This window comes from Epinephelus lanceolatus, chromosome 15 (assembly GCF_041903045.1).
Source record: "Epinephelus lanceolatus isolate andai-2023 chromosome 15, ASM4190304v1, whole genome shotgun sequence".
Lineage (NCBI taxonomy): Eukaryota > Metazoa > Chordata > Actinopteri > Perciformes > Serranidae > Epinephelus > Epinephelus lanceolatus.
Window position 1 is genome coordinate 20,383,764 of NC_135748.1, and position 24,440 is coordinate 20,408,203.

Below are 24,440 nucleotides of genomic sequence, written 5' to 3' on the forward strand. Positions count from 1 at the left end.
TGTCTACTGACACATTGTTGTTTGTAACAGTCGCAAGGAGGAAAATAAATTATACATCCATGGATACTTTTTGTCAAAGCTTGAATGCCAAGAAAATTTAATACTTAATAAAATCGCGATTAAGACTTTTTAATACTTTTTAAGGGCCTTAATTTTCCAACAATTGATTTATCAACTTTTAATACTTTTTAAAACCCCGCGGACACCCTGGAGAAACATTGATTTGTACAGTGAAAATACTTTTAGTGTTTCTACCAGTTTTACCGAGAGGAAGAGACCTTTGCGGATAATTCAGCTCCTGGTAAAAACCTCCTAACATTGTAGACTGAAGGAATTCTGACAAGAAGTTTCAGCCGATTGCAATCTGCGATCCTCACCACTAGATGCCACTAAATCCCCCTAAATCTTACACACTGTTCCTTTAAGACAAGTTGAAGAAAATGCACACTGGCTTTTGTTCCCTGGGCTATATTACATGGGTCAAGAGGTAAAAATATGGTGGCTTTATGAGGTCCAAATTGGTGAAACTGCAAACTGTATTTTCATGATGGAACTGAACAGAGTTTGCCATACATCCCTGAGCCAAGATCAGCAACCGAAGCTGCCAATGCCATCTTTAACTTCTTTAACTTCTGAGAACAGATGGGACCCCCACTGCTAAAAAAACGTACTTGCTTAAGCAGAGCACTGAGATTTTATTTTCCACTTGCCGGCTTATCCCATCTTAGCCACTTCTGTGTAAAAACGCACACATAAAACATTATGTATTAGTCTTGAGGAACGGAGTACTGGAATAAATGGGTTTGAGCCTGCAGTGCCTCACCAGTGGCACCACAACAACAGGGGAAAATGGGGAGGTGTTACACCACCTCACCAACCCCCGACAACCAGGCTCCATGTGCCGCTCATTTTCCCCCAATTAGGAGCAGACGCCGGTACTGCGCCATGAGCCTGCCGAGCCGCTCGCTGCTAGACACGTTTGTTCTGTGCCTCGACCGCTGCCGGGGGGGAACGCTGTTAAATGCGCCCGCAGAGAGCCCACAACAAGCATCACAGACAAGGAGAGGAGAGGCAGCGAACATGCACATCACACCCATTAAAGAGGGCGGGAGAGAAAAAATGTGACAGAGTAAAAGGATGATGAAGAGCATTTTTTGTTTATTATTGGATGGGCGCTGCTGGAAACTTCACCACAAGAGACAAACGCCCAAAAACAATAATCTCCCCACCCTGGCCGTGCAGCCGGTTGGCCCACAACAACAGCAACATAAAGTATTTCCTTCATGTGTGTTTTCTTCATAGGCAAGGACAATTGGATTACTCTTGCATCATTCTGAGATAAATTATTGCCCCTGAAGTGTTTCACTGCTGTTAGTGGGAACAGTGTGGAGCCATAATCATGAAAACACTCTGAGGACAACAAATTAAAGTAACAGTTAACACTCTATATATCTTACTATGATAGCAGGACCCAATCCATGAATCACTCTTTAAAGGATTTTGAATTATACAGCAGCAACACTGTCATCATAGGCATACCAACACTGTGCTGCAGCGAAGTGTGGGAGTATCTGACAAATGTAAAACAGTGAGAGTGGTTCACAGACGGGAGATCCAACCACACTCAGCACTTAATGAGGGACGTTCAGTGGAACACAGGACCAGTAAGTGGAATGTTTTGTGTGTAATAAAATAGGCCTTTGGCTTGGCTAATCAGATCTTAGTCAAAACATCTCGTAATCAGCATCCCTCAGCAAAAAGCCTGTCCATTAATCACACGGCAGCGGTAAGGAGCTGCATGGGTGGCATTTTCTCCCCACAGACACACACACACTCTCGCACACACACTTCTTACCAATGTAAAACGAAAAATCTGTTGTTTTTATTTCTTCCCACATGAGACATTACGGAGCTATAAAAAGGTTTTGTTACAGTATGCCCATTTAGATACGGATGTGCAATTTGAGCAAAGGGAAGAAATCCCATTTGAAAACTATAAACATAGTATTAAAGCCATTAATAGACATTAAAATGGCAGGGAACAATTTGCAGTAAATTAAGATTATAATGTGCCTTATGATCTTGCATGGCTCCCTTCCAGACAAGCCAGAGACCGTATAAAAACTCTAAACAATGGCTGCTTTTATCGGCACATTCACTGCCTAAACACGCATGTATGTGCTGCCCTGCATTCTGATGCTTTACCTGTTTACAATTACAGGCAGCTGCCGAGGCAGGGGATGAACGCTGAGTGTACTGTAGGTTGCAGGGGGAGTGGGAAAGCGGTGCCGATAAGTGCAGGAGAAAACGAAAAGGGAGCTGAAGCTGACAACAGCTGGCTGAACATGACTCCATGGTGGTTTGGGTGGGTTTTTATTAAAGAGACCAAAAAAAACCCACAAAGACACTCGACTGGACTCCCCGAAGCTAAGGCAGACCTGTGTGTTTGTAAAAGCCATGCTTTACACTGGTTCCTACATGTCTCTGTATTTATGCTGTCCATACATACTCACACACGCAACATGACCACACTGGGAGGAACAGATCAACAGAGAGAGAGGATGAGGGTGGTCCTCTTGGAACCGTCAGTGTCTGTCTTTGGAAACTTAATCCTGTAGACAGACTATGAATGCTGTAATTAACTTGCTTGGGGCCATCTGAAGACAACAAAATTACACTCGATTCAATAGTAAACTGATACCGCTGAAGTAGGGTAATGGGCATGTTCACAGCAGACCACAGCATATTATGTATCTCAGGAAAAGGTGTAGAACCTAATTGCTTTTGTGCCAGACAATGACATGCTGTGGTATCTGTGTCTGTACACGTTTCTATAGGCTTATCCAGGGCTGCACACTGTACAGTACAACACAAAAGATGGCACCATTGTAGTGTCATCAGTGTTTCATTCTGTACTCTCACACTTTCTATCAAGATTTTAACATTTCTGTGCTACAGAACAGGGGTGGGACAAAATATAGATCTGGCAATATATCGTATTACTTCCCCTAGTGATATGTAATCCATACACTGGGGCCAAATATCAATATTTTTAATAAAACATGCAGCCGCTCTAAACGGATTCTTCTGCCAATTTGACTCAACAAAGTCCATGACTCCGATTGTTGATGCTTAACAAAAGAATGAATGAAGTTAACCAACTTGCAGTGAAGAAGAAACTCACAGGGGGAAAATGGCGGACAGAGGGGAAAACAAATCAGAGGCACCATCATATTTCAAGTCAAGTCTGGGCCCACTTTAGCTTTTACAACACAGACAGGACAAACAAAATCGATTAAGACAACATAATGCAATGCAAGAACTGTCTAGTGACAGTAAAGTACACAGAGACACAACGAACACGCACAGCCACTTGATCTGTCATCGTCTTGATCTCAGTGTGAAGAAAATGGCTAATGCTACCACACCTGTAAGTCAACCTACGATGTGTGTGTGTGTGTGTGTGTGTGTGTGTGTGTGTGTTGAAGAGGTATTTAGCTAAGTCTCAGTGTACTATTTTGCACATTGTTTCATCTCAGTTGTCAAAATCTGACAACACAATGATGATTTAAGTGATTAACTAAATAATTCCTATTACTTAGGGGTATTTTTTCCTCTTCAGTTACACAGACATCATTATGTATAGTAGATGCTTGTCTTGCAATGTGTCAAGTATCGCTGTAACATGATACAATCATTATTGCGGGCAACATATCGTGATAGTGTCATATCTTGAGTTACTCTGTGATTACCAACCCTAATACAGAAGCACTATCAGATTATTTTGCTCATGCAGAAGCAGAGTTCTGTTTATATATGCAAAGGAATGTAAATAGTATGGTGCAATGCAGTATGTAAATTTACATGTTATCACTGAACATTCCATGAAGCATTTTTGCGATTAGGACATGGGGATGTGTTCAAAACAATATTTCTGGGTTGCCTGAATGAGGGAATGAATGAGAGCAAACTTGTTTTCCCATCACACCAAAGATATGTGTCATCTGGTTGTTTATTCGTGTCTATCGCACATGTATGAGAGCCAGGTTGAGGCTTGGTAAGCCACATTTCCCTGTAAATACCTGCATGGTCAACATTCACACTCTGGGCTAATGTGGTTTTTCAACCTAGCAGTAATGCTCAGGGTACAGATAGCATCTTCATGCAGGCGACTGTGTGATGGTGTGAGTCCACGCTGCTACGCGCCCCGTACAGCCCAAACAACCACCAATCAGTAGGGCTATTATGTCTACAGAAGCCTGTCACAACTGCAAAGCCCTTTATTTTTCTAACATGTGAGAGGTGAAAGAGAGTGTGAGCGGGAGAGGGAGAATCATAAACAAACAGCGAGAAAAGAGGAAAAAGAGACAGTGGTGCTGAGGGAGGCTTGGCCAGTGCGCTCGCTTTCAAACCCCCAAAATCTCAGAGAGACTGCCAGACACAGAGAGAGAGAGAGAGCAGACAATTAGTGCCAACACTAACACGGGTAATGGCTCCAAAATGGAGTTCACACGAGCCCGCTGCTAGGCAGGAGCAGCCAAGAAAACAGTCAGCCTAAATCAGGCAGACCTGAATGGCAACAGTGAGGAGGAAGCAAATTCCTGCTTCGGTCAATAGGCCCTCCACGACCCGGCAGCCAGTCAGAGGGCAGCAACAGGCAGGAAGGCTCCACACTGAGGAATGACTGTCTACAACCTCAGCTCGGCTCAGTGGAGAAATAGTATAGAGGAACTGCTGGACAATGAATATGAAACTGAAAGGAAATGTGAGGGGTGGAGTAGTGTGTATGACTGAGTATGTGTGAGGCTATCTGCACTGTGAGCAAAAAATCATCTGAAGGAAATTCCTGTGAAGCTGCAAATCTTACCAGTTTCATTTTGCTGTCCTGGACAGCTTGTTTTAATATTAATGCCCTTCACCTTCAAACTAGCCACTAATCTCAAGATCAGTGCAGGTCTAAATGTGTTAAAGGGACAGTTCACCCCCAAAAACAAAAATACACAGTTGTCTTCTTACCTGTAGTGCTGTTTATCTTTCTCGTTTGTTTTGCTGTGAGTTGCAGAGTGTTGGAGATATCAGCCATAGAGATGTCTGCCTTCTCTTGAATATAATGGAACTAGATGGCACTCGGCTTGTGGTGCTAAAAACGCCAAAAAAATACATTTGAAAAACTCAACAGCAGTGTCTGTTTCCAGAAACTATGAACAAGTTGCTCAAGATAATCCACAGACCTTGTTGTGAGCAGTTTCATGTAGGAACTATTTTCTTTTTATTGAGTACACCGACTTATCGAATCACAGCACAGAAGGAAGTATGTAGCTAGCTAACTTAACAGCTCAGCTGAGGAAAATGCCATTAATGTTTACGTCTCGCGCCTTTCATCTATGAGCAGATGTACGCTTACTTCTGTACAGTGATCTGGTTGGCGGGTGTACTTCTACAGAAAGAAAATAGTTCCTAGATGAAACTGCTAACAACAAGGACTGTGAAATATCTTGAGTAACCGGGTCATGATTTCTGTCATGAGACATTGTTGTTGAGTTTTTCAAAAGTTTTTTTTTGGTGCTTCGAGCACCACAAGCCGAGTGCCATCTAATTCCATTATATTCGATAGAAGGCAGACATCTCTGCGGCTGATATCTCCAACACAGCAGCTCACACCAAAACAATCTACATTGATAAATAGCACTACAGGTAAGAGGACAAATATGTATCTTTGATTTGGGGGTGAACTGTGCCTTTAAACTTGACTAGATTGCTGTACGAACTATATGGTCAAAATTGTTTTAAGAAGAATATAAAATGATTACCAAAGCAGTTTGTCTTGTGTGGAACAAACATCTTGCAGGCAGTGGCTATCTGCAGCTCAGCACTTATTACAGCTTTGATGATGAGGTCTTCCACCTGTCTCATCAGCACTGGAAGAAACAAAATGAAGGCATGATTTTGAGTTTTTGTTACTTGCTTAACACTTTTTGTTTGAATCTGAAGGGAAAACATGAGCAGGGGTTCAGATATGCAACTCTCTGAAACAAAAGGAAAAGATAAAAAGAATGAGAAAAGGAAGAAAATGAAGATTTGACTCACATGTGGTGTCCTTCCCTTCCTGTTTCAAATACCTCAACACTGCACTCATACTCCACTTGTTCCCATAATCCTCAACTTCAGGGTCATCGCAACTGAAAAGGAACAAATGCACTTCAAACAGCCAGAGTTCTAATAAATGGATGAGTCAATCAAGCTTCCCATAACAGCTACACATTCACTGAGGAAAAAGGTTACCTGACATAATCGCTGCTCTTTTTGTTCAAGCTGTAGTTAGTGAGATGCATGAACGTGTTCTTAATGTTCTTTGAAGTCCGGTCATACTTGACAGTGGCAAATCTGCAGACAGATGGTGTTTATTTGTGCAAGAAAGGGAAAAAAACTTCTGTCATTCAACAATTTCTCAACATATCTATCTGCCATAATGGCCACATTCATAAGGCTGACACTTGACTGAAGGATGGGGGCACTTTGGAGAGAGATTAGTTTCTGGCAGTGTTTGAGAGGAGTGGATGCCACATGTGCAATAATGAGAATTCCTTGGCACGCACCGTGTACCTGAATAGCAACACAACCCAAAAGAATGTCAAGAGATAAAAGTAGGATTCAGAATTTGGCCATGATTTATTGCTCGCAGTTGATAATCAAGCCAGCATACATGAGGGCGGTGGCACTCTTCACGGACTTCTATCAGACCAAAGCGAAGAGCCAGGCACTCTATAAATCATCTACCCTCTCCTGACCTACCTGAGCCTGACAATAGCCTATTCTTCCATTAATAAATGATTCTTGGTCTAAATGAGAACATCCAATGAATATAACACTATTACACAAAGACATCATAAGATATGATCTTTGAACAATGACACAATCAGCAACATTTGATGTGCACATCCTACAAGTGGAACAATGGAGCGCTTTGTTTCAGAGTCACCACCATGGCATACACCATACAGCTGTTGGTCTGAAAAGTTAAGGCTGCCCTCTTCTGGGCACTGACGATGTACCTGTGGATGTGCCATGAACCAGTCTACACCACTAGTCATTACTCAAAGTGTTTTTCTCAATACTGAATTTACTTCTTTAAAGTGACTGCAGGACTTTTACATAAAATTGAACTTCCATTTCATTCAAGCCTCTGTCAAATGAGTAGACACAATGCTGATTAAGCCTAACATGGTCAGGAAAGGCTCTTTGTGTTTTGCAGGATACTTGAGTTGTGGTGTCTGTGGCGACTTTCCCACGCTGGCGCACTAGAAGCAATATGTTTAAAGGATCATTTATACTCCATTTATGTACGAAAATAGATACATTTATGTCAAACATTGTGGCAGCCATGTGTCCTTTATGTCCATACATCCAATAGATGGCACTAGAGCACAGAGTCAACAGTTTCCGACAAAAACAAACACGGTGAGGCAGGAGGGCGCAATGATGTACCTTTTAGTGGAGGCAGCTTTGTAGACAGCAGTGGTCTGTGAGGCAATAAAATACATGTCGAGGGAGAATTATTTTCACTATATTACTAACTTGTTCCGTTCCCCTATTTTTCCAAATGTCTCTGTCATGTCCTACAGTCGTATTTAGCTTGTTCGTAAAAAAGGAACACAGCATACAGACAGAAGGCTCTGTGTGTGTCCATATACGTCTCTAACGTTGAGCATAAGTGACCCATTACAGGGGCAGAGACCATAGCGACAGAGCAGCAGCTATGGCGAAAGCTAAGGTGGAAAATCCTGAAAAGGGTCTAAGAAACGTTTCTAGAATTGATGCTTCAGATAGGAAAGGAACTCAGCGCTCAGAGGAAGGATTAGAGTCAAAAAGACTTGCAGAGCGCACTCCTGTGGGTGGGGGAGATGCAGCACGCTCACCTGTACTATAGGCATATGTCATGAGCGTGCATCAACAGTGTTTGTGTGATTACTTTCAATGCAAGGGGGGAGATCTTTAAACTCCTCATATTCAGGACTTAAAGGCCCAGTGTGTAAAATGGGTTGAAAACAGTGACATCAGTGGTCAAATTCTAGATTGCAGGGCTCACTCGCTCACCCCTCCCGTCGGGTAAATGACGGTGGCCTCGTAGGGACAAAAAGCCTTGCGCACGACTTTTTCAGGAGTAGGTCTATCTAGCGACGAGGTGAATGTTTATTTAGAAATCTAAGCCATGTTACGATATTGTAATGAATCCCTCACGAGCAGGAGACCAGAGGAGCGTTCGGGAAAAGGGCCCATTTATTTGAGCACTCCAGAAACTCCGGTAACACTCCACTCCGTCCCAAACTCTCACTCTTCTAGCGTAACAGACACACTTCGTAACTTTACACACATACTCGTTTACTATACCAAGTGGGGACCCCCCTCCCCTCTCTGCTCCGCCAATCTCCAGCCCGCACACTGACTGACAGGGTAGCCGGTAAACAGAGCTCAGCTGTTTATTTAGCCTAGCAATATCTCCGGACTATAGCAGCTGCAATGGACGACTTTGAACGCGATTTTGAAGAGTTTCTTGTAGCGGACACAGACCCAGAGCCATACCTGTTTGAGCCGGAGCATACAGATGAGGAACTCCATGTGTTTGATTCTGAGCGGGTGAGAAGAGAGGCTGAATGCACAGAATGGGATTCGGTGCTACTGCTACCATGGTTGGGGAGATATATCATCAGGAGGAAAAGCGCCGCAGAGAGTGCATCACAAGGAGTGAAGTTGTGTCTTCTTTTCCTCGCAGATGACGGTTCGGGTTCATTCTCTCCTGTTGCGTGGTAAGTGTGGTCCATTCGCAAACTTCATAACTAAAAAAACTTTTCACTACTCTCTATCGACAAACTACTAACACTCTCTGCTGTTTCTTCCTCCTTCTTTCTTCCTTCCGCTGTCTTCGTTGGTTCATTTATACACGCGAAACGCGTTCCCTGGCTGGCTGGATTGTCCGCTCGGTCTGCCGTACATACATACATATATATATATATATATATATAAAAGCATAATTATAAGGCTACGAAAACCAAACAAATTTTATTTTATAGCGATTATACACTTGTATAAACATATTAATGGGTAGAATATTCAGATTCAGATTCAGATTGACAATAAACCATGCCAAATATTACACACTGGCCCTTTAAATGTTGTTTATATCTTAATTTGTCAGAAGTCATACCAAGGAGAAACAACTTTGTGTTAAATGTCTTTTTTTTTGCCCCCAATACACTCAGTGATGACTGTAGTGTAAGGTAATCCCAACACACAGCTCACCTCGCCAGGCCCTCCTCATAGACGTAGATGAGGACCGGATCGTACGATGTCACCAACACGTACAACCGCATGTCAAACTTGAACTCTGTAAACAAAACAAAAATTGGAGCACAGATTATTCAGAATGCCAAAAACAATCTTTTAAAAATCAAATGTGTCTGCAGTGATTAAATGCCGAAGAAGAACTCACCATCTATCAGTAGTGGGTTGTTAATGTAGCGAGACACCAAAATGTTCTCATCCATTGAAATCTGATTCGGCTGCAGGGAACACACAGAAACAAATTAAAGATATAATCAACACCATTAGGGCAGTAAATCATAATCATCTTAACATGGGCAGTGTCTTGCTGTGGTTGATTTGGAGGGAAATGATCATGTAACAAGATATTGTAGATTATTTACTACAGAGATGAAGTTTCAGCTGGAAAAGTGTGAGCTAACAAACACAATAGCATTTCCATGGCGAATGTACTGTTTTTTATGTCTCACAGTCCTCCATACTGTATATTCATTCCCATAAGACAGCATTAAACACTAAATTCCAACTAGATGATGTGACACTGCTGTTAACCATTAACATCAAAGAATCATCACATTCAGAAAAGTTGGAGGCTGCAGCGACACTGGCCATAGCGGGTCAACATTCAATAACAGCCTATAAAAACACAATCTGGTGGTGGGAGATGGGTCATTTATGAGGTTGAAATGTGTTGCAGGTGGCGAAGTTGAGAAGAGATGGGACGGAGGAGGAGGAGGAGGGGAGGCGGGGTAACCTCAGCGCTGGCTGCAGTTCAGAGAGAACCTGAAGCAAAAAAAAAATGAACGTATTTCTTTCTTCTCTCCAAATATCGCTCTGACATTCTTTCCACTGTTTCATAAAAATGCCTGAGAAGAATAAGAAGGATCGTGCATATGTTTTCCAAGAGTGAGAACCTTGTTGAGCTCCTCCAAAAGAGCCGGAGCCCTTGGAAGAGTGTGATTTACTCCACAAAGCTTATTAATGTCTGAAACACTGGTTGATACTTATTTCAAAGACAGCTGTATCTGCACACCCCTCCGCACACACAAATAACATCTGGCCAACGGACTGTTTCGGTTCACACAGTATTTTTTAAGTCAGTATGCTTACGGTTAACTCCCACTAGGTTTGTCATCAATCTGAATTTGTGTTGAGATTTTTCACACACAAATAGAAAAGCTGGTGGACACTGACAGGGACATTTGGTTAGCTTAGCTGTTCCTCTCTGTGCTAACCTAAGCTAACCGTCAGCTGGCTTTGGCTTTAGTATTATCCTACAGACATGTGAGTCATATCTTCTTACTTCACTCTTAGCAAGCCAGATGTTGAACTATTCCTTTAACACACTGCTTTACTAATACAGATCTCACATGCAAAGTAGTGCATAGTCTGTGGTCAGAGCTTGGTTTAAACTTCCGTTAAATGTCCTGTGCTGCTTTACATACTGTTTTAAACAAAAAGCATAGAAAAAAACACTATTCCCTGTCCAATTTCTTTATCTATTCAAAGACATGTTGGTCAATTCACTCCAACTTTAAACACAGGTTTATTTTGGGTCACTGCATTAGTCTCAATGAGGTAATGGAGCGGTGGTTCCCAACACGACCCCCAGATTTAACAGATAAGATTTAAGGGATAAAAGAAGAAAAGAAAAAACATATTTCTGTTACACAACAGTGAGTATGACCTTGAGGATAATTTCGTAAGAGAAAAAAAAACTTAAGAGAACTCAGGAATAAAATACACACAATTCATTTTGACTAGAATATCACAAGCTCCATCTGCCTGGTGACTTTTGCAGAGCTTTGTAAAAAAAAATGTTATTCACTTATCATTCAGAACAAAGGAACACGTTGCACATCTATTTCCAAACGGACTTTTAAGAGAGAAGAGCAGAACACAATTCATAGAAAAAGACAGTGTTAGACAGTGTGCAGGAGTTTTTTCTACAAGTTGTATTCACTTATCATTTATCATTTAATATCATTTTTGCAAACAGATGTCCCTAAGTCCCTCACACTGGACCTTTAATTCAATTTTCAAGCAAAAAATGCCAAACATGCTCTGAATGCAGCTTCTCAAATGTGAGGATTTGCTGCTTTCCCATGTTTTGTAAAATTTCCAACTGAATATCTGGGAGTTTTTAGACTGCTGGTGACACGAAACAAAAACGACAACAAATCACTAACTTGAGAAAATAAGGGGCAGATTAATTGATGGTGAAATTAATCAGTTGCAGTCTGTCCGCCCTGCTTTAATCTCTTTGTGTTTTACATCAAGAATTTCCAAGAAGAAAAACAAACACTTATTTTACAAAGCCACAAGCCAAAAATGTGTTAGAGAGTGATAACTCCTGTGGGCAAAATCACTCACATTGCTGACCAAGTAGATGCCGCGCCCTCTGGAAGATGCTACTGGTTTGATAATCCAGGGTCCTTTGTCCTTGGCGAAACAATCTGAGACAAAGGAAAGAAAGACAAGAAATAGCAAAATGTATAATGTATATATTTAGAATGGCGAGGAATGTAACATATAGAGAGGTTTGGTAAGCAGGATCAGATGAAAGGTGTCTTACTGCAGAATTCCTGGTACTCAGAGGGCAGCACAAAGGTCTGAGGAACGATATGGAAGTTTTTGAAGCCGTGAGTCTGCTGCATTCGCTGGATGTTTTTATACAGACGGTCTTTGCGCGTCAATTCATATGACCTGGAAATGAGCAGAGCCTCCAGTTTTTAAAAATTCTCCAGCACTCCGCTCCACAGCTCCAGCATTGACAGAACAAAAATACACTCAATACATAACAGCAATAGATCGCCCTCTGCCTGACAGTGTGATTCATTTCATGTTTCACAGAGGCACCAGTCCAAACTAAATGCGCTTTGCAGTGGAAGCCAACAAACACATCGCCTGAACTCAACGGGCTTAGAGTGGCTCAGTGGTGATATTTATAACACAGAAAACAGTGGCAACACTCACATATATCTGAGTGCTGTATCATACCTGGGGAAATGGTTGACCTTCTGGAAGTCTTGAAGGCTGCGTAGTATGTAAGGCTTGAGGTGAGATCCTGTCCACATGAGGTTAAAGTCATTGCTGTTTGGGTGAACCTGGAAATCAGAGTGATTGACTTTAATCAAATCATTTAGACTCAGTGCTCACAAAGTAAATGACATTTGCAAAGAGATCATTTAAAAAAAAGGCATAAACGCTGTGTAGAGTTTCCAGTCGGCGACAGCAGTATTATATTCTGATGTCCATCACATACGACAGCGCAGTTAAATCTAAGAAGCAGATCAGACACTTCACCAATAACCTGAAGAAATACGGCCGGCTTTTAAGAAATTGTCGCAAAAGGAAGGCCAACTTGCAGATTTTCATCGCCCCAACATTATTCTATCTGTTTTGTTTTGTTTTATTCCAACAATTCGTTAGGAGGCAGAATCCACATGGCTGCTCAGTGTCTAGGGGAGAGCCAGATGTTTGCAATAAAGCTTTATTAAAGTTTGGCTCTGTCGCGGCTGTGGTAGACACTCGTCTGCCTTTGATGATGGGTTAGCGGGAGTCAAGAAGCATTGAAATGAAATAAAAAGGGAATTAATTGTAACTGCTTGGAAAGAGCCATAATGGGGATTGTGTGCCCTCGTGAAACAGGATTAATGCTCTTGAGGTCATTTTGTTTTTTTTCCATGGGTGCATTCCCGGGCTTTGACATCGGCATTATCAGTCAAAGGAAATAAAAACAGCTCCACTATGCCTTATCCTACACAGCAGAGAGGTACATAAATAACATGTGCAGCTTAAATAATGCTTTTTTTTTGCAAGATGTAGGCTAATCTTTTAAATTTGCATGATTTAGTGGAGAACATTACCTCATGGAATCCATGATTGGTGAGTAGTCCTCGTACCAGGCGGCTCTCTGTGCGCACAATCTTAAAGGCCATGTTATATCGCTCTGAGGGTGACAAAATATTCAGAGTATCCAACTTATTTAAGGATCCATATTTTGATTATGGTAGCATTACTTTTCCTAATAGTCATTTGCAGCTTCAACACACATAGTGTACCTCCAGCAGAGCAGATATTCCCATCTTTTGAAACTGCAGCTTCAGGGTAAAACAAGAGAACTGGGATGGTCTTGCTGAGGCCACTCCAGGCAATGCAGGGATGATCTCTAGAGGACAAACAATTACATGATACACACTCACAGTTAGAGGCAGATTTTCTAATTGTTTGCAAACTTGAGACCCACAGAAGAGTCAAGAATCAAATAATCTGGACAAATCAACATTTCACACACAGCAAAACATCCCAGTAACAATACCACGATGATATGAACTCGCCTATACGGGTAGTTTACCTAATGCTGAGGGAATGTATCCTGACATGGTGTTTATTTCACTCAGGCAGATAGAGACAGAACCACACACATTTTCAGGAGGTGCTGGGCAATAACAAACCCATGTACTGTACTGACACCCTTGTAAAGCTGCGGACTATCTGATAGTACCAGACACAGCTCGTTTATCGGGGCTAAAAATAAGATAAGGTAGCATGATGATGGAGTAGAACTCAATCAGGCATGGCCGGTCTTGATAAAGAGGAGAGGCATGTAAACAATTGCTGCCCCTAGCTTAAGTATCTAGGTATGTCAGATAATGCAGCAGATATCTTTTCCGCTACGGTAGCTTTGTTGCACGCCCTTAAACAAGGAGTTTGGATTATTTTTTAGATTATTGTTTATTTTGAACATAAACTGCCATCAAACGATATGAGATTAGATTTGGGCCGTATCAAGGTATTACAGTATACCGGTGTATTAAGAAATCACAAAGGTATGAGGTAAAATATACAGATGCTCCTCTTCCTATGACATTCATACAGAAATGCTGCACTGAGGTAATGTATTGTAGTGCACAGCACGGGCCACCAGAGGTTAGTCTCTACTGGTAGAACAAAAAGGATGGTGACTGCGAGTGGTGGGGATAACGTCGCAGACTAGTAAAAAAAGCCACATTTAACTTTATGATGATTTCTAACAACTACAAAAGCAGTATTTTAGCCACATAATATTATAAACACACCCTCTCCATTCAGCCCATGAAGTGTCGGTATTCTCTGCAGCTACAGATGTCATCAGGTCCAGCAAGAAGAGGACTTATTTCCCATGTATTTATTATTCTTTGGGCCAGAAGTATTTAAATCCATCAAGGCTGGACTAACAAGGCACAAACACAGCATTGTAGGCAAGACATGCTATGTGGTGTGCCATATCATCTCCTGTACGATTATACCAGCACAATGTTTAATATGATATGAAAACTTCATATTGTAATACTTGTGATATTTTGACTAATTAACATATTGACATTATACTGTTACCAACGGCAACAACAAGCATGGCTGAAAGCAAAATTATTACTGACTCTGCGGTGGTTCCAAAAAGAGGAGCAGCTTCAGTAGTGTGGAATAAACTGTGGCATCCTGAATGTTTTATGAACAGCCCCAGACTTCTCAGACTCTTTCAGTGAGTTACCGCTCAGAGGGAACTCATTCAGCAGCTCCTCTGGCAGCAGCACAGCGTCTCTCCCTCTCCTCTCTCACCATGTGCACACTGCAGTTGGTGTCATCAAGTTATTTTGTCATAAACCTTTGGTAATGTAATCCTACAGGATGCTCGCAGCTCGACAAAACACTACATATGTGTGAATGTGCAATAGTTCTGGTATCATAACAGCCTGTCACAGGTTACAGCGTGATGACTAGAGGAGAAATGGCAGAGCATAAAGGTCCAATCATTTACGATTTTGCTAAAAGACATATAAAACTGTATAATTTAATTTGTTGCAATTCTATGTTCTTAAATTAATAATACGTTTTTTCACTAATTTGTCATGTCGTCAAGAATATAACAATTGCAAAAATACCCTGAAATATCATGATATTATTTTAGGGCCATACTGTATTGCCCACCCCTAATCAACAGTAGCTCAGCTATTCATTTGTTAACTCTTCACACGAATACTGTGTACCGTATCTTAAGGCAAGTTGGATTTAAGACTTTTTAAGACTTATTTTAGTGGCACTCGGAATGAAATTTGGGACCAATTTTACAATTAACAAGACCTGAAGAAAAAAAATGAACTGACATCAGTAAGCTACTTAGATTTTACAATGCAATGTCAGAAAAAAAAAATAAAATTCATAAAATCTGGGGCGCCCGGTGGCTTAATGGGTAGAGCAGGCTTCCTATATATGACGGCAATGTCCTCTGCTGCATGTCATCCCCTTCCCTCTCTCCCTTCTTCACACTTAGACTATCCTATGTAAGAAAGGTAAAAAGCCAAAAATAAAATATCTTAAAAAATTAGCATTGATTTAATTGTACTGTAATTTAATTTAGCATCTTAGCATTTTTCAAACTTTTCAAAGACTGACTTAAGAAGTGTTAATACCAATTAAGGCTTTATTTTTTAGATTAATGAATTCAGTGCCTTTTAAGACTTTTTAAGGACTTCCAGGAACCCTGGTAAACTCTGGTGAAATGTCACTACGGTATTGAGGTATGAAAAATAGATACTGTCCAAGCCTAACTGAGATACTACACACACACACACACACAAGATGTGAAGGTCTTAGGCAACTGGCCAAATTGTTGTCACTGCAGTTATATTTCAGTAAAACAATCATTTAAAAGTTGACAATATGTGGTTAAATATGCAGTAATCCCATGTACATGTACATGCACTTACATGTGTTAGTCTTTATGTGTGCTATGTGCCTCCTGTGTTGCCTGTAATACTATACTTTGTTGTCCTTTGCATTATTCAGGGTTGTCTGTCGTCATAAACTTTTACATCATGTTAGTGTCAACTAAAATCAACTGCCCCAGATAAATAAACATTAACATGCTAGTCAGAGCTGATCAGAAGAATTTCACAGGTTGAAATCAAATGTGCAGCTGATGCTTGTTTGGTAATAAGTTGAAATCAGTCAGGGTGCACTCAAAATACTACATTTACACAACTACAGCAGTGTGCATGTAACCTTTTATTTTATAAACTCTCTGGTCTGGAAGCATCTGGTCTCCTAGCACACTGCACTGGTGCCTGGAGGTTAAACCCTAATACTAAGCAATCCAAACTAAATCAGGAGATGGAAATTTGCCTAAAAGCAGGCACAGTGACTCTCAGTATGCTATGACTAAGTATAGCTTAAGAAGGAATTAGTTGGCAGAGACAAGATAACATAGACCAACTGTTGCAGCTATGATCTGGAGCTAGATGCTCTTCTCTCTCACACTGTTAATCTCTCATCAATTATGCAAAATAAACACTACCTGGAGGCTTCATTTTGTCTAAATGTATCTTGGCATTAATTATTAAAAAGGGCCCAGGACATCTTCTGTAATACTAAATAGACTGCATTACACAACAATCAATAAACTATTGTGAGCTGCAAAGCTGAAGACTTCAATGCAGCCAAAGAAAAAGCTTTTGGTTAACATGGTGTCACATTAATACTGCATCTAGAGGGAATCTTTAGGGGAGGTATTACAGGAGGATCAGTAGGCTAAGAGCCTAACTGACACCTAAGGCGACCTGTGTAATTCAGACAGCCATGTCCATAAGGTGCAAGGACTGTGAGCAACATCCTACTCATCTTCATCTCCATTTGCAACTGTCTCACTGCTTTAAAAGCAATGCGAGCATATTAAAGGATGAGCCTGTTTTGCATAAGAGAACACTCTCACAAAGGTGTATGTGATCAGAAATTAAACATGTAAGGCCCAAGAATTAACCTGAATATACTGGTTTAGGAGTTTTTTTTAGAAGTTTGCACAGACACAGCTATTTAAAGGCTGATCACCAGTGATGTGAACCTAAGGTGGTTTTGCATTTGGATGCCATTTGAATGGTTTTAGGGGGAGTTTTCCTAATTTGCATCAAGGGGCTAAGTCATATGTTGTACAGACACTAAAGCCCCCAAAAAAGATAAATGACATTGGGCTGAATAAAACTGACCTGGCCACAGGAAACATAAATACAACAACAGAAAAGGAGCTCAACCTCAAGATGAGGAGGGCAATGATTATATGAAGGCTATTACAGGATGTAGCTTTTTCTTTCCTTAAGTTTAAGCAGGTCATTTCTGATGCTGACTGCTCCACAGTTACTCTTAAGTGATTATAAAGTATGCACACTTACTCATGCTCGTCCTCTGAGGAGGATTCAGAGTCCTCCTTATCGCGGATCACAGCAGGCATCTTCACAGGAACAGGGGACGAGCTGCCAGGTGAAATCTTCCTGGGATCAAGTGTCTAGGCTTTACCATGGCACCTAACGCTACCACCTCCACCTGCAAAAACATCATCTATTGAATAAGCTCAACTCAATTCAAATAAACATCAAAGCATTCATTCAAAACATTATGTTAAGAACCACGTTACAAAGGCTCGCTAACAAACAATGTACAGTCCTGACACACTGCTTCACATTTAGCCGAGAATAACTGCTTTGTAGCTCTGTTTGTAGTGGGGGTATATTTATCTTTCTGTTAACGTTACAGTGGACAGAAGGCGTTAAACCAAGACAGACAGCCAAACAAGCGTTAGCTAAATAAGCTTACTGACATGATACTTTAGGTACGGGAAGCTAACAAGGTGAAGTCCTCTAAGTTTGAGACCGCTTAAGTAGACGTTTTTATGATGCCATGCAAGTACACAACAACGTAAACTTGCCTTTATCTCTGACAGCTTGCTAACTGCTAGCTAGCTGGTTTCGCCAGGGCCAGTTGATCATCGCGGTTAATCTTCCTGGTAACTACAACAACTGAGTAGCAACAGAGCAGGGAACATGCGCAGTAGTGGGCGATATGAATTGTCCAGCGGACCAAATTTTGCACTGCAACCGTCCAATGGCGGGACGTGCGGCGGACGTTACGGTAACTGTCAGACGAAAATATAGCCCATGTCCTCGGTGTAACATAGTAAGTGTTGTAAAAATCGCTGGAATATGTAGGCTATGTATTTTTTGTGTGTTTTTCGACAGCATATAGTGCTTAAAGGGGACGTGTGCGAAAAAGAAATTTAGTTCTTGAAGTAAAAAAGTACAAGGAAAGGATTTACACATGAATGGCACCAGTTTAATAACTTTTGCCATTTCTGCTACCAGTATAATAACTTCTGTCATTTAGTATTGCGTATTTAGCATATGTCATTATGTAGTTCTTCCTCCATTAGAAAAGATTTAACTAAAAGATAAGTCACTACGGAGCACTCTCTCGCTCCACATCTAATCTTTGTTTGAACGCAGCCTAGTTTACAGTCTACAGGTGACGGGATTTCTTTATTCCTGTTGGTTGGCAAAGAGAGTAGGCGGAACCTGAGCGCTCATATGGGCCAATCATATGAATGGTACGATTGATGGAGCCATTTCTTAAACTCTGTGATTGGTCCACCCACAGTCCAAGGTTGAATGACTTACCATTGTGATCATAACACTGTGGTCCGTTGGCTTGAGTCCCAGTTAGTTGTTTAATGTCCAGTCCTGTCTTCTCTCTCAGGAATACGTTCACATGGTAGTTTTATGGAGGCCGCCAGGTAAATATAAGAACAATTTGTGTTATTATTAATCACAACAGGTTAGTTAATTGTATTAACCATGTCACAGCAACGTTAGCCTGCTATGTCACGTTAGTTATTACTCAATATATCTTGCTAGCTAATAGATGGTCTCCTTGTCATGTGTCAGACAAGGCAACATGGAGCTGTTACTCTCTGTGTAATGACACCAGCCAGCTGCAGTTGCATTAGCCTTCAGTTTGAAGCTGTTTATCCTGCACTCACTGACTTCTCTGTGACAGGTGCGTCTCACAGACAGCAAACATGAGTCGCTTTCTAAACGTCCTGAGGAGCTGGTTGGTAATGGTGTCCGTCATCGCGATGGGAAACACCGTGCAGAGTTTCAGAGATCACAGTTTTTTGTCAGAGAAGCTCTACACAGGAACACCAGAGTTTGGTGAGTAAATAGGTTTGATTGGCAAAACTTAAATGGGCATTACAGCGTGTTCAGTGTTCAGGAGTTGGTGGTGTACAAGTTTATAAAATAGCATTGAACAGAAATATGTATTTTAAATGTGTATCAGCAGCTAAGGCAACATCTAAGCTATATATCACACTATTAGGATAACCAAAACCAAATATAGTCAGATATGCAGTGGTGGAGGAAGTATTCACATCCTTTACTTAAGTAGAAGTACTAATATCACACAGTAAAAAATACTTTGTTAATAGTAGAAGTCCTGCTTTGAAAATGTTACTTAAGTAAAATCATGTAAGTACAATCAGAAATATATGTTTAAGTATTAAAAGTAAAAGTAGCCAATGCAGAAAAAACAGTCAGTTTAATCAATTAAAATACTTGATCTTGATTGATATCTGAAAAGCTGCAACCATGCATATTTGATTATTGGAACAGTTGCCAATTAGTTTTCTAATCAATCGACTAATCCTTTCAGCTGAACCTGTTTATTTTCATATGGTGTGTAAAATCTTAATTTGTAAAGTACTTAGTAACTTAAATTATCAGAAAATTATAGTGAAGTAAAAATGTTTGTTAGTTGAGCGCTGCAGTTTTTTTAATTACTTAGCCAACATATACTGATACAAATTGTGTTTGTGACAAGTTAATATTGGCCAAGATGATTTATGGATCAGGCTTGTATCAAATATTTGTAAATAAATTAAGATTAGGCAGACTAAAATATATAAATGACTTTTTTTTCTCTCAATTTTTATAATTTTCTCTTTACTTCCCATTTCCTCAGTAAATGGTCTCCAAGCTCGAACTTTTGGTATTTGGACGTTGCTGTCGTCGATCATTCGCTGTTCCTGTGCCATTGATATCCAGAACAGAACGTAAGACAGCTTCTCACTTCCTGCACCTTGTTTCTGTTGGCAGTCTTCACACTGTGTGTTCTCACTGTGTTCTCATCCATCTCATTCCTGCAGGCTGTATCACATCACCTTATGGACATTCGTGTTAGCGCTGGGTCACTTCCTGTCTGAAGCCTTCATCTACAAAACAGCTCCTCTGACTATCGGGGTCATGGCACCTCTCATTGTGGCAAGTGAGTGTTGGGAAATATATTTATATGATCCCTTAAATAAGTACATGTCATGTTTCAAAGGTATTAAAACATCTTCATGTGTTTTTCCAGGTTTCTCCATCATAGGAATGCTGATTGGATTCCAGTGCATCCCAGAGTCACAAGAGGAAGTCGGCGCACGACAGAAGAAGCGTAACTGAATCCCAGCTGTTTGATTTCCCTCCCACCTCCACAATGATCAGCAGACATTAGTGGACTGGTACTAGTGTGCTGCTTCTTGCTGTGAAGAACATGAGATCTGGTCGTATGTCAGTTTCCTACGCTAACGCTTTATATGGACGATGTTCATCTCTATCTGAGCTGTATTTGATGTTTTTTTAAACTGACAGCTCACAGTGCAATCACAAACAGAGTGACAGAAGGTCATGTTACACTACAGTGAGCAATATGTGCAGTGTTATACTTATGGAGGTTTCATTGAGTTAATTTTGTAGTATCTGAACTGTCAGTGCTGAATGAACCTCGTTCACGTCTCTGCTCATGAATGAATCCAGTGTAGATTTCTTTGGGAATGTTTTATTTCTCCAGACTACCACATGATTTTTTAAAATCATGATCTACCAAAGAACTCAGACGACTATAAAACTATGCTTTTCATTACAAAGTCTCATAAACACAAATTTCAACAATTATCAACAATTATTCTCAATGTTTGTTCTGTGCTGTGAAATGTTTGTACATCATTTGAATTTATGCACAATTATTGTCCTATAAAACATTTTAAAAATGAAATGATAAGCGTTTTTGCTATTTTCTACTAAAGTAATAGGAGTATAATATGTATTTTATAAACTATATATGAAAAATAAGTTGAAAGACATCTTCTTTCCAAGAGTGAGTTTTCTGCATTATTGTTGCGATACCAGCATTTTAGGCAGTATCGGAGGCATTAAAGATACTGGCATTGGTATTGGAACAACTCTATATTTGATGTTTTGTGCTGCTCAGATCTCATATTTAGATTTAAATGAGAAGTTCTTTTCTGCTGATGTGACTTTTTAGCTCTGGATTTTCCAGTTTAGGATAGGAGATGCATTAAACTTAAGCACACTGCTTTGTGAGGTTTTTTAAGGTACAAAAATATAAATTCAAATGTCGTCCTTTTTATATCCAAAGATATATACAGTGACAATTTTTTTCCTTGAGGTTATACAATTCTATATAGAGAACAAAATAAAGTCCTTTGAATCCTCTTATACATCTATTAATTTGTTTTTACTGTAGTTCATATACTTAGTGTCAAACACTCAAAACACTACACCGAGTATCCAGTCTCTAGGGGTGTATTGTTGTTCACAGCACTACAAAATATCCTAGAAATACCACTGTAAAAATAACTAGCATCTCTAAAATTCACATAACATTCATCATAAAATAGGAAAATCACTGGACAAATCTGCACAACACATCAAGTAAAACATGTCGATGACAAACTGTACAAACAGCATGAACTACATTTCTCTGTAACAACTTTACAAGCTAAGTAGTTTAACACGTAAAAACATTTCCTTGTGCAAAATGACAACTGCAGTAGACTGATTTGTCGTGTTTTGTGCTGTGATGACATCCTTCATGCTCCAGGTGCTCTCGCACGTTAATCCGGATACTCATCACCAGTTGTCTTGTTGAGATCACTTACAGTAAAACGAGGACAGAATTGACCTCCCAAAGTGTATGCAGATGCACAGCATCAATCATATTTGTAATCAGCAGTATGCAGGAGTGAGACTGTGTGATCCTGGGGAGTCTGACTGCCATGACAGGAAAACACGACAGTCCAACATCTGCATTTAACACTTAAGTTAATGCCTTCAGCGATGTAAAGACTGAGTTCAGTTACACACAATGTTGGTCCAATATCAGGTGACAGTCACAGTTTAAATATTGCTCATTAGATGCATAGAACACTAAAATAACACAGATCAGAGGGGGACGGTCAGTTAAAGAGTGTAGTCATGTTGGAGTCACTAAGAGGCAGTTGCATTGCACTGACAGGTAAAATACATACATTAGATAAAATTCATGTTCACAAAGATTTTGTCTCGAGGTGTAAAAACCACTGAGGTTCCAAGTGCGTTTCTCTTGTGCATGATGTGATCTGTGTGCAGCGTGGGACAAGCTAAGTTGCACTTTGGATATTAGTGTAAATCTCTGATGTTGGGGCGTTGGATGTAGAGAGTGTGAGGTCCTTACAGTCACAGTACATCAAATGTCTGCTGGTTTTAAAGCCTGTCTGAGGGCTGCTCAGTTTGATCCACTCTCCATGTGCTCACTCTTCACCACAGCTTTTTTTTTTTTTTGTCCGTGGCCATGTGTGCGTGTTTATACACATTGATAGTGTCAGTGTTTGTATTTTTGTCTGTATGCAGTGTCTTTGACAGAGTCTACTCTTATGACTTCCTCTCCTTCAGGAGCTCAGGTGGAGAGACGCCTCCTTCTACATCAGCTTTCCCTTTCTGTAAAGGACGAGGACAGAAAACAATTACGATCGACAAGGGTTCTTTTTTATAAGAAGACACAAATTCTCAACTCATCACTGCTTGAAGAAAGAGAACAGAACGTTAACATAGACCAAAATTATTCCACACATTAGTTTTATATTAAACATCTTAAAACTAATCGTTCACTTCTTATATCAAATCAATATAATCCGTTAATTATATTCTCATTAAAACCTCTTAGTACTGTCAGTTAATCACAAATATCAAATGATTGCTTTAAAATTCAATTAAAAAGTTGATTTGATTAAAGCCAAAAAAAAGAAAAAAGGTTGACACAGTGATAACAAAAAACTCACAACTGCTGAACATCTGTTTTACTTTAAGGTCTAGTATGTAGGATTTTGTGGCATCTAGCCGTGAGGTTGCAAAACTGAAACTTCTCCTGTGTGCCAAGTGTGCAGGAGAACTGCAGAGGCTGCTGTGAAAACGCAAGAGCCAGTGATTGGTTTGTCCATTCTGGGCTACTGTAGAACAACATGATGGACTTGGTGGAAGAGGTCTCGCTCCGTGTGTAGATATAAAAGGCTCATTCTAGAATAATAAAAACACAACTCTTACTTTTAGGTGGTAGGATTTTAGGTAATGGAAACATAGTTATCAATATTATATGCAATTTCTGCCAATAGATGGCCATAAATCCTGCACACTGGACCTTTAAATATGAATTTCATAACACCTTATAGGAGGTTTTATTCCACGGTAACAGCAGGTGAACCTGTTAAATGTGACTGTGAAGTGGAGCAGAATGTACCGCAGTTTTCTTACGATAACCTCAAGTATTATTGACAAAATACCAGTCATGCTTTTGTGAAGAATTAATTAAAAACATATTTTCATACATTGAAACAAAATGTGGTTTGTTACAGTTTTGTTGAATGTTCTGGAAGATTCAGAGGCATTTTGACGTTGTAAATAATGTTTGTTTACTGTCACATGTTCTTGTCCATTATGTGTGTGTGTGTGTCTTTGTGTAGATTATCATGTTACAGGTGTTGGAGCTTCAGCGAGAGTGTGCCCCTACCTTGGCAGGTGTGTGTTTTGGTTTTTAGTGAGGTTGTGGGTTTATGTCAAGACTGCCGTTGCCAGTGGGCCCTGCATGCTGTGGCCCCGTAGTCCTGCGCCGATGCCACTGAGCCTGTAGGCTGGAATGATAGCTTGGGTGTCACACCTCTGAGGGGCCCACAGGGGCCACCTCATCCTCTGACATCTCCTCCATCCCACACCACCACCACCACCACCACCACCAGACTGCCTTCCACCAAACCCTGCACACCCAACTAACACTGCCTGATAGATACTCTCTAGTACACTTGCACTGCTTTTAGTGAGGAGAAGATGGTGTGCAGTATTTGTTTGCCATTTATATCTTACATTTATCAACCTATTACAGCTTATTAATGCATTTATTGTTATTTATCTCACTGCTGGTCTTCTCAGTTTTAACAATTTAGCAGA

The 24,440-nt window shown here is 40.4% G+C and overlaps 3 protein-coding genes across 7 annotated transcripts in view; 1 reads left to right on the plus strand and 2 right to left on the minus strand.

Annotated features, from left to right (window-relative positions):
- Positions 1–18,434, minus strand: part of ttll5 (tubulin tyrosine ligase-like family, member 5) — a 62,904-nt gene extending 44,470 nt beyond the window's left edge. For 2 of the 3 annotated variants that reach the window (XM_033642583.2, XM_033642582.2), the window contains exons 1-12: positions 18,056–18,434; positions 17,523–17,673; positions 13,383–13,489; positions 13,188–13,270; positions 12,319–12,425; positions 11,894–12,024; positions 11,692–11,774; positions 9,488–9,557; positions 9,298–9,382; positions 6,283–6,384; positions 6,088–6,179; positions 5,811–5,918 (exon numbers count right to left, since the gene is read on the minus strand). In XM_033642583.2, the coding sequence (XP_033498474.1) occupies positions 5,811–5,918; positions 6,088–6,179; positions 6,283–6,384; positions 9,298–9,382; positions 9,488–9,557; positions 11,692–11,774; positions 11,894–12,024; positions 12,319–12,425; positions 13,188–13,270; positions 13,383–13,489; positions 17,523–17,581 (1,027 nt within the window). In that variant the 5' untranslated portion in view covers positions 17,582–17,673; positions 18,056–18,434. The remainder of the gene's footprint in view (positions 1–5,810; positions 5,919–6,087; positions 6,180–6,282; positions 6,385–9,297; positions 9,383–9,487; positions 9,558–11,691; positions 11,775–11,893; positions 12,025–12,318; positions 12,426–13,187; positions 13,271–13,382; positions 13,490–17,522; positions 17,674–18,055) is intronic. The other variant, XM_033642584.2, reaches the window with a different exon arrangement.
- Positions 18,435–18,763: 329 nt separating this feature from the next.
- On the plus strand, positions 18,764–21,216 carry erg28 (ergosterol biosynthesis 28 homolog). Its single transcript, XM_033642916.2, has 5 exons — positions 18,764–18,916; positions 19,180–19,334; positions 20,143–20,233; positions 20,327–20,445; positions 20,536–21,216. Exons 1-5 carry the CDS (start codon positions 18,903–18,905, stop codon positions 20,622–20,624), a joined length of 468 nt encoding a protein of 155 aa, XP_033498807.1. The 5' UTR covers positions 18,764–18,902; the 3' UTR covers positions 20,625–21,216.
- The window catches only part of flvcr2a (FLVCR choline and putative heme transporter 2a), a 29,406-nt gene continuing 25,946 nt past the window's right edge, over positions 20,981–24,440 (minus strand). For 2 of the 3 annotated variants that reach the window (XM_033642915.2, XM_033642912.2), the window contains 2 exons: positions 24,007–24,127; positions 20,981–22,940 (listed from right to left, as the gene is read on the minus strand). In XM_033642915.2, coding sequence (XP_033498806.1) covers positions 24,053–24,127 — 75 coding nt within the window. In that variant the 3' untranslated portion in view covers positions 20,981–22,940; positions 24,007–24,052. The remainder of the gene's footprint in view (positions 22,941–24,006; positions 24,128–24,440) is intronic. The other variant, XM_033642914.2, reaches the window with a different exon arrangement.